Below are 18,872 nucleotides of genomic sequence, written 5' to 3'. Positions count from 1 at the left end.
AGCAACCACATCAGCTGTATCGAAGATGGAGCCTTCCGAGCCCTCCGCGATCTGGAGATACTGTGAGTCCCCCTCCTCCTCTTACCCTTCCTCCTCTCCTCTCATCTGCAGGGACCTCTCCTGCTCTTCCCTCTTCTCCCCCCCCCCCCCCTCTCGCTATCTCTCTATCTCCCTGTGTTTTCTGTTGAATGTCCTCCAAGGGCAAAGTGTGTTGCATGTGAAGCCGCAGCAGCGCGGCGTGCCTACCTGTGCATTCTGCCAGCGGCAGCGATGATAGTGTCATCCTCCTGACGTGTTAGTCTGTCTGTCCGCCGCGTGCCTTCTGTTTCTCCGTGTCGACTGTGTGACCGCGGTTTTGCACCGGCTCATTTGTCGCTCAGTGCTGCACTGTGACATTAAGCTGCTAGCTAGTGCCTTGCAAGGCGCCTTATTTTTCTTGTCACTTTTCAACGCACCCCCCCGTCCGTCCGTCCGTCCGTGCACTGTTGCCCGTCGAAACGAGTTCTACGGTCGACTGCTGTGGTGTGATGTAGGCATGTCTGGATATTCCAAAACATTCAGAACCTTGTCAGGGAATAGTGTCATGCATTGTAACTACTCGGCAGGAAAACTATAGGCTTAGCTTGTGTCCTCTGTCGTAGTGTAAAGCTTTCAACTAGACTCAGGACTTGGCCTGACAGACACTGTTGCATTTGGCTGGTGAGCTGCTGCTGTACTGTAGCACGGTGTCTGAAACTCTTCCCTGTGGCTGAGGGTGTTACTGGGGGTCTGGACCTGTTCGGTCCGGACTGGTCTGAGTGCCAGGGGGGGTATATACCCCTGCAGCCCCCCAGGCTGTTACGTCCTGGTGCAGAGGGATTCACTGGAGGCACCTCCAGCCCTGGCACAGTGAAGATAGCCCAGGCAGCACTACTAAGGATATGATAGGACAGTACAGGAAAGTATTGCTGGGGGGGAGATAGACATTTCCCAGATACCCCTCCCCTCTGTTAAAGCAGGGCTCATTTTGTGACCAAGAGAGACCTACAGTCAGTCTCTCCCGCCGGCTTTACAGAAAACCTGCAAAAAAGCCGGTTGGTTTGTTAACACAGAGAACTCACTTGAGGTGCTCATATTAGGGCTGTGCTCAAAGGCAGTGCAGGATATGTTTGAATGAAGGATAGTAAATCCTGCTGCTAGACTGGCTGTTCATTCTAAGCGTCCTCCTCCCTCTGCCCTGCCTTGGCTCATAGAGCGGCTAGCGATGGTTTCATGACCACAGCACAAAATGGCACGATAGAGATGAGATGGCGTTAGTCGGCTGAGCAGACCAGACATAAAAGTCAGCATGTGTGGATTCAATGTTCATGAACAATACTGCACCTTCCTCGTGCTCGACCAGAGCCCATGACGAAGCGGACGTCAGTGAAGAATGTGAAGATGTTGTTTAAAGATGATAATTCGCCCATATGTCCATGCAGCTGAAATGGAGATAATTGGACTAAGTGCTGTAGTGGTGGGTATACACAGGCTTAGGTCGTATGCCACTTTTTCTTTCTCAGTGGGCATTAATCCCCACTGATGCGTTTACCAAAGTAGTAACTACACTCAAAAATCTAAATGTCTTTGATTTTTCCCAGATCACAGAAGTCGTCTCCTGATGTGGTTTAAGCATTGTTGTGGACTTAGAACATAACATTTGGTTGTTTTCATTTTTTTTTGTGTAACTGAAGAAAAAAAAATGGAACAAATCTGAAACCTGTGGATTTCTGACTCAGTTGACAGCCTAATTTATCTGTTTCAATAGTACGCCTGCTATTAGCTTGCTAGCACGGTACGTCTTGGGTTGGCATGAAAGTCAAAAGACCAAAATGGGATTTATCATTTTAGAATACATGTCACTGTTTCTCATATCATTTTTCACACAGGGCACCATTACTTCGCCGGGCAGGCCGTTTTGGGATTTTTTTTTTGCCAAAGTTTGAGTACACCCACTTCTCCACGAACCACTACAACACTGATTTGACTGGAGCACTAGGCATTGATTGCCTTCGATGTAATTAGGTTATGCACTCTTGGTACATTAGGCTTTTTCTTTGAGCAATTGTCTCTGTTTTAGAATTAAACAAAGTGTTCGATTTTATGGCAGTGTACCTATTAATGTAGGATCTTAATTTGAGCCCATTTGCTACAGCAGGAAAATAATGTTGCAGCAACAGGACATTTGGCAAATGGAAAAAAAAATTTAGTTGGGCAATACATTTTTCATTAGTGCAAATGAAGTCTGACATTTCAAAGTGGCAATTACATACTTTAGAAGCCTTTTTAAACCTAAAATACACTGCATGTGCGGGAGGATTCTCCACAACAAAAGAGTGATCAAATTAAGATCATACATCTGTAACACATTTTCCGAATAGATACAGTAAGTTCAGCGGTATCCAGCTTTTCATATTGTCATACTGTCATTCTCTTATCCCTGGATTTACGCTATTACTAGCATAGCATACAAGGTGGCGCTAAAAATGCAAGAAAAGCCCAAAGGGCCTCTATTACAAGAATGCTAACAAAAGTAGTGCAAACTAATAGCAAAATCATGTAGATGCTGTTAGCTAAATGCTAACTAGCGAAAACGAACATAAACTAATTGCAAAGACAAGCAAATCCAGCTCCTACAAGCATAGTTCGTAGCTACCGAATGTCATTTTCGGTGAGTGTGGACATTTACAAGCGAAGGTGAACGAGAGAAATTATGCAAATGAACGAAGTTGTGATGCATGCTTTTCTGTACGAAGAGCAGCATATGCACACGGAGCAGACGGGAGGAGAACAAAGGAGAAGAACATGCAAGTAGGAACCACAGGGGAAAGAAATGGCAGCTGTACAGACAACTCATCCAGAGCTCTTTGACTTCTGACGGCAAACATTTAGTGGTGAATTGCATACAAGTGTAACTTCATCACCTCATGTGCGCTGCACAACAGAGACTCGCTGATAGGTATAGAACGCTGTGGTCTCAACAGCTCCCGCCGTCTCCCGTTGTGCTATTTACAAACAGGCACGTGACTGGCTCGACTGTTCTGGGGATCGACGGTAAGCTTCGTAATGTACAATAACAGGTTAAATGAAGAATGCAATCTGCTTTAACTCCTTTAACGTGTATTGCACAAGTTGACTGCCGGTTTTAATTTAAAAAGTAGCTTCAAATATGACAATTGATTGAAAAACCTCAAATAAATCGTTTTGACGGTATTGCAAGAACCATCCCGTGGCTTTTTCCAAATACTCCGGTATACGGTATATACCGTACCAGAAAGCATCTTGATGTTCAGGCCTATATCTATTGCCCAGTCTATCAGTGTAGAATTGAAATTACAATTGGTTCTTGTCCATGGTGCAGTAGATGCACCATCTCTCCTGATAGCTAGTGTATGTCAGTGTATTTGTACTTGTGCCATCTTCTAGCCCTTGAATTGAACTCATAGATGAGATCCTCTCTCTTTCATGTGATACGATCAAAGGGTATCAACTGCACTAAAACTGTTCCTTACTGGGTATTTTGTTATTTTATTCTTCTATTAGATCTGGCATGGGAACTATCGGTGCCTTCTAAGAGCCTGTGGTAAAGAGGGAAAAGCAAAGATAATGTATTATTGATGTAACAAATTTCTCCATGACCAGCCATGTTTGTTCCACATTGTCAGACCACCATGTTTTTACAAAGTATTTTGGAGAACAACATTGTTAAAAAAAAATTAAAAAACGGAAATATGTTGGTATGTGTTTTGTCCAGGAGGGAAAACCCCCCCAAAAAGAACATTGGGAATTTTACAGTATATAAATAGAAACTGGTTGATGAAATGAATTTACACTCACAGTCAGATGGACACAATATTTGTATCGAAGCTGTCAAGAAAAGTGATATATAGGTGCTCCTTTGTAGTTTGATCACAAGAAAACATTGTGTCCAAATACCCTTCTTAAAAAACAGAAATTGGGGTGGTCGACACATGTGATGTTTCTAATCACAATGATCGTTAAACTTCTTTTAAAACATTTTTTTAAAGAGCATCATCTGACTATAGACATAAACAAGTCATTTCAAAGGCCTCATTCCTATTGATGCCTGGGTGGCTGAGAAATCTCTCTGATCATAGAAAACAACCGATACAAAAGTCTCTGCCTATTTCTCCCGAGAAGAATTCCTTATACAATCACGTCAGCTTTTGTGTTAGATGTTAAGCATTCCCCCAAGTTGCTAATGAATAAGAGCTGATTTAGTGGAGGACTAAATAGGACTCCGTAATGAGTGCAGCTCTGTGACTTCCAATGACTGAATACAGTTTAACGCCTGCCAAGCAACACAAAATAAATGATCGGCCCTTTCTGGTGATGAATTGTAATTTGGATTTAACATAAATGTGCTAATGACTGAACTAATGACTTCAAAGTTATCTCGGACATGTTCTTATATTGGGCATGCCTTGCATCTCAATGAGATGGAGAACAGGGTTGGGTGCCAGCAGAGCACACTGCATGGTGGGCCAACATACTGCTGGGTGGAGGGGATGGACAAGCCAATATGCCACTGATTCTTTGATGATTATTCATTGGATGGTTTCTGCTCTTAGGACATTTGATTTGAATAAATGCCGCTTTTATGTCGAGATGTCCTTGAAGATACTTGTCAAATGTAAGTTTCACTAAGCAAATGAATTGTGTAAAAATAATATATATATATATATATATATATATCACATTTTATTGGATTTTTAACAATCAAAATACTAGCATTGTATTAGAATACTGGTCAAGCAAATATTACCCTCAATTAACTGGTGATGAATATGGCTTATAATTTCTTAACTGAGAGAGAAAAATTTGATTATACTTGTGAAAACTATTATGATAAAAATATGACTTGCAATATTGTTAGGAATTAAACGGGCAGAAATGTAATTTGTACATTATTCTTTTGGTTATAACGTTTACGTAATTTGTTAAATCTGTCCATTAGCCGTTACAAATCTATACAAGTCTGAAATGCTCTTTGAAAAGCCAAAGAGCCCGCAAGTCGTCTACGGAGACCTCTGTGTTCTTACCAGAGTGCTGCGTGGCCATCTTCCATCGTCCCCCCCTCCCGCTGCACTCTCCAGAACAGAGGGGCCGCTGCATATTTAATGACCACTTTTTGTACAGAAAATTCTGTCTCTCAATGAACGCCACTCTCTCTCTTTTTTTATTATTTTTTATTTTGTGCCGACCTACCGGGCTCTGTCATTTTTTTATGAGGAATGGAAGTGCCGCTGAGACATTTCCATGCTAGGTATCTCAAGGTGACTTTCACCTCATCACGCATTGATAAGAAGAGGGAGGGACCAAGTTTTCACATTACCACAAACGACCTCCCCCCTCCTCCTCCAACTCCTTCCGCCCTGCCAAACACTGTCATTTGTCAATGTGTGCCCTCTGCATTTCCCTGACTTTTTGACAGAGGCCTCCGTGTTCCAACTAGAGTGATTTAGTTACTTCATAACCAGCCGAATGGGGACATAGACTCCCTTCACTTTATGTTAACACTGATTCACCAGGCTTGTTTGATACTGCATTCTCTTCTATTACTGTTATTCTTGCTGTTATTTTATTTTGAGGTTACAGATGCCCTCTTTAATATGAGTAGACTTTAATGATGTTTCGTACCCGCTGGTGAGTGGTAAGCACCTCTCTCACACGAAGACCCAAGGCATGCCAAAATACACCAACCAGGGGGGACCCCCACCACCCCTCCTGCCTTGTTGCCTACTGCCTTTCGGAGTTGACTCGGTGTCATTTATTTGAACTGTTGAAAGTGCATTGTTGGACCTGATTGTGATTTGACTGTGGAGAAGCAGACTGAATGGATGCTGTATGGTGAGAGTGTTAGCGGGTGAGGCGGAGTAGTACTGTTACATTATATGCAGTGCGGCTCATTTGCTCCGAGCTGTGGTGATCACAAGAAACTATCGCATTTCTGTGGCTGCATTTTGGTTCCAGAGCCGTCTAGGGCGAGACGCGTGGGTGTTTGATCGAAACCTAAATGCATTGGTTCAGAAAAATATTTTTTTTATATACAGGGACCGGGTCAAAAATATAATGTTTTTGCTATTCAGTGCTTTTGGTTTGGCTGGCCTTTACCTGGTATTTAAGTCCGTCAGCTGTACCATGGCCAGGCGATCGTTGACGCTTCCAGGGAATTGATGTGACCTGACCTAGCCTCAGTCTCCTTGCCCCTCGGTCTGTATCCTCTCTGACCTCACTTCTATCTCATAAACACTGCTGATGACTCCTCTTGATTAATGCCTTTCTGTGGCTAGAGAGATGGAGGCCCTGTTGTAGCTCACTGAGGAGCACATAACGAGAGAGAGAGAGAGAGAGAGAGAGAGAGAGAGAGAGAGAGAGAGAGAGAGAGAGAGGGGGGTAGAGAGGGAGACAGAGAGTTTGAGTATAAAAAGAGAGAGAGGGGGGTTAGAGGGATAGCGAGAGAGAAGAGACTGTCAGGGACTGAGTCTTCTGTGTGAATCAGATATTCCATGCATTTATAATCCCCAACACCAGTGTGCCTCCCAAAGGACAAATCAGTCTTTACCTCAGTGTGGTCTGATTTGAAATGTTGCCTTCAGCCAATAGAATAGTCTTTATGAGTCAGATAGCAGGCAGAGAAAGAGAGATGGAGATTGAGATGGAGGGCGAGAGAGTGAGAGAGAGAGAGGGGAAGTGAGAGGGAGAGAAGGGGGGGTTGACGAGTGAGGGGGGGGGCTGTCATTAGCTCGCAAACAGCAGTTTCAAGCACAGGAAATTGCCTTGCCACCAGACGTGGCCCCTTACGATATCTCTGGGTGGTGTGACTGCGCCAAAGCAGCGCAGTGGCGGTAGGGAGCAGGAGGAGAGAGAGGAACGACCCCATCGTGTCCCAGCAGAGCCAACCCAATGCACAATTAATCACTCGCTCCTGTACGCCAGGACAAAAAGGGATGGGAACAGCTTAGATTCAATCTGTCCTCATTTAAGCTGTAATGGCCTCATCAATGGCTCGGCACTCATGTCTCTCTCTCTGTCTGTCTGTCCGTCCTACATGTGCCTCTTGCTGCAGTATGTGACTGGCTAATACTGAGTGCCCTCCATCTACAGAACCAAAAGCTGAATCCGCCTCTCTTTTTCTCATCCCCCTCTCTTGTCTTCCCTCCTCTCTCCTCCTCCCTCCGCCCTCCACCCTCCTCTCTCCTCCCCCCTCTGCCCTCCACCCTCCTCTCTCTTCCTCCCTCTGCCCTCCACCCTCCTCCCTCCACCCTCCTCCCTCCGCCCTCCACCCTCCCCCTCCACCCTCCTCCCTCCGCCCTCCACCCTCCACCCTCCGCCCTCCACCCTCCACCCTCCTCTCTCTTCCTCCCTCTGCCCTCCACCCTCCTCTCTCCTCCGCCCTCCACCCTCCTCTCTCTTCCTCCCTCCGCCCTACTCTCCGTTGCCGATTACATTTTCCGGATCCATAAAGCATGTCTTTATTGGATAAGATAATGTCCACATTGCCCAAGCGCCTCACTGTTTTCTTTTGTCTCTCATAAGCCCTCACTTAGACACGAACCACGTGGACAGGGTCTTGAGCTGCAGCGCATGTTATTTCGATGTTTGTCATCTGCGAGTTCAACGACATCTGATTGCGCCTTTGTGCTTTAGCTGAGCCCTCCACGCTAAGCAAAACAAAGGAAAACATTTCCATCCCTTTCGGGTTGGATTCCGCCACGCCGCAAACAAGTGGTGGATGAGTTACGATGGCCGTAATGAAATGAGGCCTCATCTGGAGGCACTCTGCTCATTTGTTTTGACATCCAGGCCCCAAAAACTCCAGGCTTGTTCTGTAAACTCCACCGCTGCCTCAACACTTTTCAGCCCGCTGCCTCGACACTTCTCAGCCCGCTGCCTCGACACTTCTCAGCCCGCTGCCTCGACACTTCTCAGCCCGCTGCCTCGACACTTCTCAGCCCGCTGCCTCGACACTTCTCAGCCCGCTGCCTCGACACTTCTCAGCCCGCTGCCTCGACACTTCTCAGCCCGCTGCCTAGACACTTCTCAGCCCCCTGCCTCGACACTTCTCAGCCCGCTGCCTCGACACTTCTCAGCCCGCTGCCTCTACACTTCTCAGCCCGCTGCCTCGACACTTCTCAGCCCGCTGCCTCGACACTTCTCAGCCCGCTGCCTCCAACGCTGCTGCTGCCGTGCCATTGGCTGTTGTGTTGGTGGTGATTGTTCCAGAGTTCCATGGCAACATGGTGGAAATGTCACTCCTCACAGGGAGGGAAGGCATCTGAGACAACTCTGGGACTCTGGAAGAGGAGACACACACACACACACACACACACACACACACACACACACACACACACACACACACACACACACACACACACACACACACACACACACACACACACACACACACACACACACACACACACACACACACACACACACACACACACACACACACACACACACAGACGGAACATGCAGATTGCCTGGTTCAAACACTCAAGTCTTCTTTAAAGCAGACCCTCTACACACACACACTCAAACACACACTCTCACGGTGTCTTTAGGCAGGCTTAGTGAGATGATGAAGATGAAGAGAGAGAGGGAATACACTCTGGTGGTTCCTGGGAAGGAACCAGACTCTTAAATCAGCCCCCACCCCCCACACACACACACTCATTGTGAGGGAGAAATGGCCAGGAGCAGAACCCGTGGGAAACTTCACCTCTCGCCCCCTCAGATATTACAATGTGCCACTCTAATGTGCCCGCCGAGAGAACAGTTAAAGAGGTTGGGGGGAAAATCTCTTCACCTACCTCCTGAAATACACTCTCTGTCACATTCACACACACACACAGCCACACGTGCGCACACACACACACACACACACACACACACACACACACACACACACACACACACACACACACACACACACACACACACACACACACACACACACACACACACACACACACACACACACACACACACACACACCATGGCAGAGCAGTGTGCTGCTGATGATGACACCGTCATGTCGCATTGCGTGTCTCTCAGGCCCCTGATTTCAAGCCTCTGTGAGTTTCTGTAACTGAGTCAGCTCCACTGGGCCGTATGCACTCCTCCTGTCCATCCCAGCCCTACCCTCCCTCCCACTGCTCCGCTCCAGCCCTGTCTTACCCACCAGCCACTGCAGCCCCAGCCCCCCTCGCTGTGTCTTTTCAATAAAAAAAAGGTGACGTATCCAGGGGCCCTCTCCAAAAAGCCTTAATGAGGGTCTGGAGAGAGGCAGAGAGCACTCGAGACCCCAAAGTAGGCCTTTTCGCAACTGTGGGAAAGCTTTCTTAGCATGGCAGAGAGCGAAGAAAGAAATCGCACTGGAAAAATATCGGAGAACCCGTACCTCGGACAGAGCCTGTCTCTGTTTTAAGGAGAAGTAATGGGGTCAGTTAATAAAAGAATAATCCTATGACCAGGACATCGATGGAGCTCTAAAGAAAATCGTGAAGTAACATTGTTCCACTACACAACAAGCTATAATTCAGGATACTCTATTGATCCCATTAAAGCCTAGAGGCTACATAATCGAGACACATAGGCGCCATTGTCTTCCTGGAGCATTGTATGAACTCAGCTAGCATCCCCTGCTTTCGTTAAGAATCATTAGTTCAGTAGTGGTTCAATCAGGAAATAAATAACTCGCTGTGCAGATTCAAGACGGGGAAAGTAACCAAACGTAAAAAGCTGAATAAAAGAGAGAGAGAGAGAGAGAGAGGGGGAGAGTGTGTCAGTAAAACATGGCCGTTAGTGGAGGGGAGAAGGATAGAGAGGTATCAGGAACAGCGGCGGTCCCCAACGGTTACAGCCGGAAAGAGTGAGTCAAGGACGGAGTGGGGAGGAAAAAGATAGAGAGAGGGACGGAGTGGGGAGGAAAAAGATAGAGAGAGGGACGGAGTGGGGAGGAAAAAGAGAGAGAGGGACGGAGTGGGGAGGAAAAAGAGAGAGAGAGGGACGGAGTGGGGAGGAAAAAGAGAGAGAGAGGGACGGAGTGGGGAGGAAAAAGAGAGAGAGAGGGACGGAGTGGGGAGGAAAAAGAGAGAGAGAGGCGGAGAAGGACGACGGTGATAGAGGGGCGAGAGAGGAAGAGGAAGCAGAGGGGCGAGAGCGAGCGGCCTGAGGGGAGAGAGTGTGAGAGAGGGAGAGAGATTGAAAGAGAGAGAGAGAGAGAGAGCAAGGATAAAGAGGGATTGACGGCTGGGGCAGTGATCAGACTCCGCAGGCCCTATAGACAACATGCGATAGCGTCAACCTCATGGGCTGCTGGTAAAGACTCAGCTCCATCACTGCCTCCCTGGCTGGGGACAGAGATAGGGGCCCTATACAGCACTACATTACACTACACAACAGATTACGTTCCCCCGGTGACAGACAGACATGCCTGAGAGGCTAATGTCTGCTCCAACAGATTTAGGAATTCATCATATTTTGCCATTAGGTCATTTTCTAATGTTCCAATATTAGATTAGCAGGTTAGTGGATTTTAACTAGGCAGACAAAGACCTTGAAAGAGCTGTTGTGCGTAATTGAGATACTGCCTCTCTTGTCTGTGTGATTACTGTAATCAGGAGAAATTGCACAGGGCCCCCCAGTAAATCGGATCAATTGTGAACCGTATGGCTAAATGCACTCTAGGACCAGACAGTGTTAAAAAACGACCATGTTGAAATATGGATGTAGCTGAACACGTTGGCCACTAACTCTTCAGTGGTTTCTGGTTCCTCGTTATCATGACAGCCAGCTCCTTGGAAAATCTCTCTCTGGCCGGTGGGAGAGATAAGTGAGTGTCCTTCCTGGGCAGAGGCCATTTTCCCCTGTTGATGGTTCAATATTACAGGGTTTTACCAGGGCGTTGCTCCCTTCGTCCCAGCCAGACCCATCCCCGACCCATGCTCTCTCTCTTTTCTCTCTTTATTTTTCTTTCCTCCCTCTGTCTTTTTCCCTCTCTCATTCCCTTTTTCTCTCTCCTACTCTCTCTCTTGCTCAATCCCGCCCTCTCTCTCCTTCCTTCCCTCCTTCCCTCCACTGTGGCAAAAACCCAGCAGTAGTTCTAAGCCAGATGAGCCTGAGAGCCACAGTGGCCTTGACAAGTGGGATGGAGTTACTCTCCTCACTAGAAGTGCCAATTTGGTCAGACTGACAAGGGTGATTCCGCCCCGTATATAATTTAATTGTGGAATAACAATCATTTTCCTTGCCATTTGGTTGCATTTCCCCCCTCGTTCTTAATAAAGTGTTCCCCCTGCTTATTGCTTCCAAAAGAAATATGAAAACATCATTTAGAATTCCACAAGTATTTAATTTTAGGGGATTTTTTTTTCTTCACTTTGTTTTCATGCGACCCTCGTTTATTTTTTTTCAGCTTTGCTGTTGCCTTGACGGGAATTTTCCACTGGTCCAATTAGAAATCTGAACACAGATATGTTGAACCACGTGTTGTCGTCATATCCGTCTTCCTCCTCTCTCCTTTGTGGGTTTGAATCAGCCTGTTACAGTGAGAGTTGATACATGGCGTCACACCAGAGGCCGCTGCCCGGTGCTCCCAACACTTTCCTTAAAACATGCATGAACTGTAAAAACCAGCAGGCCAGTCTTTACTCTCGTCCACTCCACTCTGAGGATCTTCTGCGATCGGCATCCTCTCTAGTCCCGCGAAACCCCTTATTACCAGTAATAGTACAGCAAGACGCTGTAAAACAAGCCTCCTGCTCCGCCCGTAACGTCGTCTCGCCGACAGGACTCAGCACTTTCTGTTTCTAGCTACCGAGCCGATCCGGGAACCATTAAAGTCCCAAATTTAGAAATAGCAGGTGCACATTAACACTTCCCAGGGAGGTGGTGCAGAGGGGACGGGTGGAGGTGGAGGGGGCTATCTAGTGACGGAGGGGTGGGACGGCTAGATTACAAGACTTAAGTCTGCTAAGTAGTACTATTCATATTTACTGTTGCTAGATGGAGAGAAAGGGAATTACTGCTGCCTCCCTCTAACCCTCCCTCCGCCTGCTGCTGCTGATAATATCATCGTTGTGCTAAAGCTTATTACACGCTGTTGTGGACACGCCTGCACCAGCAGCATCATATGGCCCACAACACAAGCAGACAGGCAGGCAAGGGATGAGGTGTGGATGAACAGTATGCTGTGAACAACAGGCACCATCCAGCTCTCTGACAAGAACCTTTGTGCTGTTCAAACAAACCTGTTGCACCTGGGTGTCTTCAATAGGAACCAAATGGGCAGGGACCGACCTGAATATGTCCAGTAGAAACACTTGTTTGCTAATGAATACACCCCTTCTGGGTGATTGAGAAGGGTACCACTGCTTCTGCTACTTACCTGCAGTGCATTTGGAAAATATTCAGACCCCTTCACTATTTCCACATGTTGTTATGTTTACAGCTTTATTCTAAAATTGATTACATTTTACAATACAATTTTCAAAGCAAAAACTGTTTTTAGATTTTTTTTGCAAATGTGTAAAATAAAAAAAATACTGAAATATGACATTTTACTCCATCCTTTCTTGAAGCACATTTGACAGCGATTGCAGCCTTGGGTCTTCTTGGGTATGACGCTACAGGCTTGGCACACCTGTATTTGGGGGAGTTTCTCCCATTCTTCTCTGCAGATCTTCTCAAGCTCTGTCAGGTTGGATGGAGAGCGTCGCGGCACAGCTATTTTCAGGTCTCTCCAGAGATGTTAGATCAAGTTCAAGTCCGGGTTCTGGCTGGGTCACTCAAGGACATTCAGAGACTTATCCCGAAGCCACTCCTGCATTGTCTTGGCTGTGTGCTTAGGGTCATTGTCCTGTTGGAAGGTGAACCTTCGCCCCAGTCTGAGATCCTGAGCACTCTGGAGCAGGGTTTCATCAAGGATCTCTCTGTACTTTTCTCTGTTAATCTTTCCATCGATCCTGACTAGTCTCCCAGTCCCTGCCACTGAAAGACATCCCCGCAGCATGATGCTGCTACCACCATGCTTCACCGTAAGGATGGTGCCAGGTTACCTTCACATGCGACGCTTGGCATCAGAGCAGAGAATCTTGTCTTTCGGTGCTTTTTTGCAAACTCCAAGCGGGCTGTCATGTGCCTTTTACTGAGGAGTGGCTTCTGTCTGGCCACTTTACCTTAAAGGCCTGATTGGTGGAGTTCTGAGATGGTTGTCCTTCTGGAAGGTTCTCCCATCTCCAAAGAGGAACTCTGGAGCTCTGTCAGAGTGACCAGATTCTTGGTCACCTCCCTGACCAAGGCCCTTCTCCCCTGATTACTCAGTTTGGCCGGGCGGCCAGCTCTAAGAAGAATCTTGGTGGTTCCAAACGGACCTTCAATGCTGCAGAATTATTTCGGTAGCCGACCCCAGAACTATGCCTCGACAAAATCTTGTCTCAGAGCTCTACAGACAATTCCTTTGACCTCATGGCTTGGTTTTTGCTCTGGCATGCACTGTCAACTGCGGAACCTTATGTAGACAGGTGTGTACTTTTCCAAATCATGTCCAATCCATTTAATTTACCACAGGTGGACTCCAATCAAGTTGTAGAAACATCTCAAGGATGATCAATGGAAACAGGTTGCACCTGAGCTCAATTTCAAGTCTCATAGCAAAGGGTGTGAATACTTTTATTTGTAATCAAATTGAACAATTTTTCGAAAAACCTGTTTTCGCTTTGTCATTATGGGGTGTTAAGTGGGCAGATTGATGAGGAAAACAATTCATTGAATCCATTTTAGAATAAGGCCGTAACGTCAACAAACTGCGGAAAAATTGGAATGGGTCTGAATGCTTTCCGAATGCCCTGTATATCACCTCTGGATGCACTGAGATAGACACAGTAGACTGTCTGTTTAGACTGTAGGCTGCTCGTTGTCCATTACTTGTGTTTTAATTTTGCTCATTTTTTTAGAACAGTGTGCTACTTTCTTACTCCTTCTTATGCCTTTCTTTCTACTTGTGAAACCCAATGACTGTCTTTGTGGATTGTGGCTATTGTTTCTAAATGTACTGTCGGTCTCTCTCTTGCAGCACCCTCAACAACAACAACATCACCCTCATCCCTCTGTCCAGCTTCAACCACATGCCCAAGCTGCGGACTCTGTGAGTATATGATGAGGATACCATTTGGATGTGTCCCAAATGCTACCTTATTCCCTGTACAGTGCACAACTTTCGACCAGAGACCTATGGCCATGGTCGAAAGTAGTGCACTGTGTAGTGAATAGGGCGCCATTTGGGATGCAGCCATTGTGAAATACCACCAAGTGGCTGAGTGGAAACAGGATCCAGATTATATAATGAGTGGTTATCTCTCCGTTGGTTCATGCTCATAATCGTTCGAGCCCCATTACCTCAACAAGGCACAACTTTCTTTAAGTTCACGAGTTCTGACTCCCTATAAAATCCGTGGGTCAAAGACATTGTTGTGTTCAATCCCTGGATCGACCCTGAGGCAACTCTGATGAGTGATTGGGCGGGCGGGTGGAGGGGCGTCCCCGGTCGCCAGGGTCGATGGCACGCCAGCTCACTGGGGTTGTTTACCTAGACACCCCTGGGGGGGTCTGAGGGAGCAGACCTTGTATCTGTCTCTTGTCCCCTGAGATCTGTGTTGTGCATGACTGTCACTGTCACTGTACCCATTTCACTCACATTATCTCCCCAACCACAATCAATACATAATAATGACATAGTGCTCTACCTTGCCGGGATGTCTCTCTTCTGCGGCTGACCTTGGTTATTAAGCAGTGGGCTCTGGGATACGTTGGTTATTATTACCATGTGGTGTGAGTTGTTCCACTGCTTCACTGTCCAAGGGGACCATAAATAGTAAGAGGGTGTCCGCAGTAGACGGGCAGACAGACAGACAGACAGACAGACAGACAGACAGACAGACAGACAGACAGACAGACAGACAGACAGACAGACAGACAGACAGACAGACAGACAGACAGACAGACAGACAGACAGACAGACAGACAGACAGACAGACAGACAGACAGACAGACAGACAGACAGACAGACAGACAGACAGACAGACAGACAGACAGACAGACGGCCTTTGACGCTCAGGACCCATCTCAGACCCGCAGTGGCTTGTGACCCTGTGAGCCTGCGGTGTCCTCCCCTCCAGACCCCAGGCTCCAGACTCCAGCCTCCCCAGTAATCATCTCTTTTCCTGCCTGCTGCCTGGGCTCCTCGGGGGCCTGAGGTCTGGAGCTTAGAGCTGTCCGCTCTGCTACAAGCCCCATGGCTCAGCAGTCTCCCCATCCCTATCCCCTCGCCTCCTCCTCGCCTCCTCAGAATTGAATTTGCTGACGCTGGGATGGCCGGCCTTCTGCTCCCTGGCCAGTATTGAATTATCTGAGCTGAGGCTCCCCCTGCTTCCCCCTACCCCACCCGCCCCTACATCCCTGGCTCCCAGTTCCTTTGTACTGCATTTTCTGGCTCTAATATCCCTGAGATCTCTGTATTGAATTTGCTGCTTGTAAAAACAACTTATTAAATCAAATGTTTAGAGATGTCTGTAATTCATTTAGCAGGGATGGGGGGGGGTGGCTCCAGGTTTCTGATGAAATAGCTTAGCTAACCTCCCCTCTGCCCTCGCTCTCTCTCGCTCTGTTTCTCTCTCTCTCTCTTTCTGTTTCTCTCCCCCGCTCTCTTTTTACCAGCTTTGTCCAACAGCCATTCAATTAGATCAAATGATATCACCCCATGGTGAGTTGCCGTTCAATAACGGGACAGATAGAGAGTGAGGGCTCCTACTGCGAAAGGGATAGTTACTCTAGTAATTTTCACAGTGTGTGTCTGTGTGGATCACAGGGTGAGCTGAGGTGCCCTTTTGTGCAGGTTCTGAAGATGAACACCTAGCTCACCTCACTCACTCACACACACTCACTCACTCACTCACTCACTCACTCACTCACTCACACACACTCACACACACACACACACACACACACACACACACACACACACACACACACACACACACACACACACACACACACACACACACACACACACACACACACACACACACACACACACACACACACACACACACACACAGCCGACCGACCGAGCAGTGGTGTATGAGCCCTATGTTCCGTCTCAGTTTGGAGCTCATCTCTCCATCCCTCCACCTCTCTAATCCCACTCGTGTGTAATTAATCCGGAACAACGGGTGGCTATAAACTGGATTTATAATGGGAAGAGCTCCATTAAAACTACAACCCACGCTGTTATCCTCAATGAGCAATTCCTGTCCTCTAAACGGATCGCACCCGTATTTCATTTGCCGGACTTTGTGAAAAGGATGAAGTAACTTTTTGATTTGCTGACATGACTCTTCCTCCTACCGCCAAGCCCCCCTGTTTCCTCTCCTTTCAGCTCCTCTCCAGTCGGTCTCGTAATGACTGTTGAGAGACAGTGATTTAGCCCCTGTGTGTCGTGTCCTGTCCTCTTCTTTGGGAGAGCTGCCATATTGTTGAGGGAGACCTTGATGAAATGAAGGTGTTGGCTGAGAGAATGGGCCCATTCTTGCGTCTGCAGATGGATTCACATTAGTCGCTTTTATGCGGCGGTCTTGGATATGACAACCACAGCATCTCTGTCAAGGACGGACGAGTCACAGAGTCATAAACACAGCAGGGCAGCCATGAGTAAATGAGAACTCCAAATGTTTTTCATCTGCTGGGCAGCCTCAGACCTAAGAAAAAAGTCAATTTCATTGTCACTCTAAACACATTTGGGGGCGTGTGTTGTGGTGAGTGGATTCTTCTACTCGGCCTTAGATGTGGTCATTTTTCTAACGCGTTATGTCATGCCACTGGCCCTCTACTGTGGCTCTCTCTCACCCCCACCCTCTGCAGCCAACAACCTGCCCTGACCACTGCTGTTCCCTCACTCTCCGCTCCTCCCTTTGCAGGCGTCTGCACTCTAACAATCTGCACTGCGACTGCCACCTGTCCTGGCTGTCCGACTGGCTGCGGCAGAGGCATGGCCTGGCCCCCTTCACCCAGTGCATGGCCCCCGCCAGCATGAGGGGTCTCAACATCCCTGATGTCCAGAAGAAAGACTTCACCTGCACAGGTATGCACCAAACTAAATCACCATGACAACACACTGTACTAAAAACAGCACAAGAACTACTCATGTTATCTCCAAATGAACAGGGTCTTTTATAGTGCGGAGTGAAAAGCCAATGAATCAGTGGAATCGGTTGGTGGTCTTGTTTTAATTGACTCCAGGATGTAATTGATAAAAGGGTTCACGGTTGGGCCTAATGAACAGCTCCCACCCCCTCCCTGCAGCCATTAATCAGCAGATGAATCTCCAGCAGGCAGCCGCAGCAGAAATACAGTCCTCCGCCTTAGAGGCAGCCCCATAATTAACCTGCAAATAAAGACAATAACACAGCAGAGATGAAGAGAGAGAGGGGGGAGGGAGAGAGAGACAAAGAGAGAGGAGATAGGGAGGGAGAGAGAGAGAGACAAAGAGAGAGGAGATAGGGAGAGAGAGAGAGAGAGACAAAGAGAGAGGAGATAGGGAGGGAGAGAGAGAGAGACAAAGAGAGAGGAGATAGGGAGGGAGAGAAAGATGGACAGAGGCATACCCTGTGCTGGTGATTATCCCTGCTTTATTACAGCCAGCAATAAACAGCCATGTTATGTTATTGACTTGTATCTGCTGCCCTTTATTTTGATATATGTTCCTTATTCTAGAGCTTTATTAAGCTGATTCAACATGACACATGGGGTTTTAACTAAGCTTTTTATTTCATTTTGTATTCAAGTGTGCATAATCTGCTCTTCCTCACTCTATCCTCTCCCTCCATATCTCTCACTCTCTCTCTCTCTCTCTCTCTCTCTCTCTCTCTCTCTCTCTCTCTCTCTCCCTCTGTCTCACCTCCTCCCCATCCTCCCCATCCCTCCGCCCCCCCCTCTCTCTCTTTCTCTTCCCCTCTCTCTCTCTCTCTCTCTCTCTCTCTCTCTCTCTCTCTCTCTCTCTCTCTCTCTCTCTCTCTCTCTCTCTCTCTCTCTCTTTCCCTCTCTCTCTCTTTCCCTCGCTCTCTCTCTCTTTCCCTCGCTCTCTCTTTCCCCAACCCCCTCTCTCTCTTTCACTCCCCCAACCCCCTCACTCTCTCTCTCTTGCCCACCACCTCTCTCTTTCTCTGTCTATCTGTCTCTGTCTCTGTCTCTCTCTCTCTCTCCCTCTCTCTCTCTCTCTCTCTCTCTCTCTCTCTCTCTCTCTCTCTCTCTCTCTCTCTCTCTCTCTCTATCTCTTTCTCTTTCTCTTTCTCTCAGGCCCAGCTCAGGCAGAGCCTCGTACCTGTATTCCCCAGGCATCAGTATGTCCAATCTCCTGCACCTGTAACAACAACATTGTGGACTGTCGTCACAAGAGCCTGACTGAGATCCCTGCCAACCTGCCCGAGGGCATCGTAGAGATGTGAGTGTACTAGCTTTTTAACAGTCACTACCACTTTTACTAATGTGTATCCCTCTTTGCCTCCCTTCATTGAAGGAAGCCTACACTCAGAACATTGTGTAGTTAACATTGTACAAAAAGTCCTGTGTGTTTATTTCTTACCTCTGCTCCAGTAATGGAACAAACTCAATTAGCAACATCAGTTAACAGGCCCATTACTGCTGCTTGTTCAGGTGCATGGTGGCTCTGTTCTGTACTGAGACTGAGGCACATTCATCCTCTCCTACCCTCTGGGCTGACTGGCTGGATTGCTGGCTGACTGTCTGGATTGCTGGCTGACTGGCTGGAT

At 47.5% G+C, this 18,872-nt stretch overlaps 1 protein-coding gene across 2 annotated transcripts in view; it reads left to right on the top strand.

Annotated features, from left to right (window-relative positions):
- The window catches only part of LOC123993221 (slit homolog 3 protein-like), a 240,699-nt gene that overhangs the window by 152,373 nt on the left and 69,454 nt on the right, over positions 1–18,872 (top strand). For both annotated transcript variants that reach the window (XM_046295122.1, XM_046295124.1), the window contains exons 6-9: positions 1–62; positions 14,123–14,194; positions 17,022–17,185; positions 18,400–18,544. The exon at positions 1–62 is cut by the window's left edge and continues 10 nt beyond it. In XM_046295122.1, coding sequence (XP_046151078.1) covers positions 1–62; positions 14,123–14,194; positions 17,022–17,185; positions 18,400–18,544 — 443 coding nt within the window. The remainder of the gene's footprint in view (positions 63–14,122; positions 14,195–17,021; positions 17,186–18,399; positions 18,545–18,872) is intronic.

This window comes from Oncorhynchus gorbuscha, linkage group LG13 (genome assembly GCF_021184085.1).
Source record: "Oncorhynchus gorbuscha isolate QuinsamMale2020 ecotype Even-year linkage group LG13, OgorEven_v1.0, whole genome shotgun sequence".
In the NCBI taxonomy this organism is placed as follows: Eukaryota; Metazoa; Chordata; class Actinopteri; order Salmoniformes; family Salmonidae; genus Oncorhynchus; species Oncorhynchus gorbuscha.
This window is presented reverse-complemented; position numbering and strand designations above follow the sequence as displayed.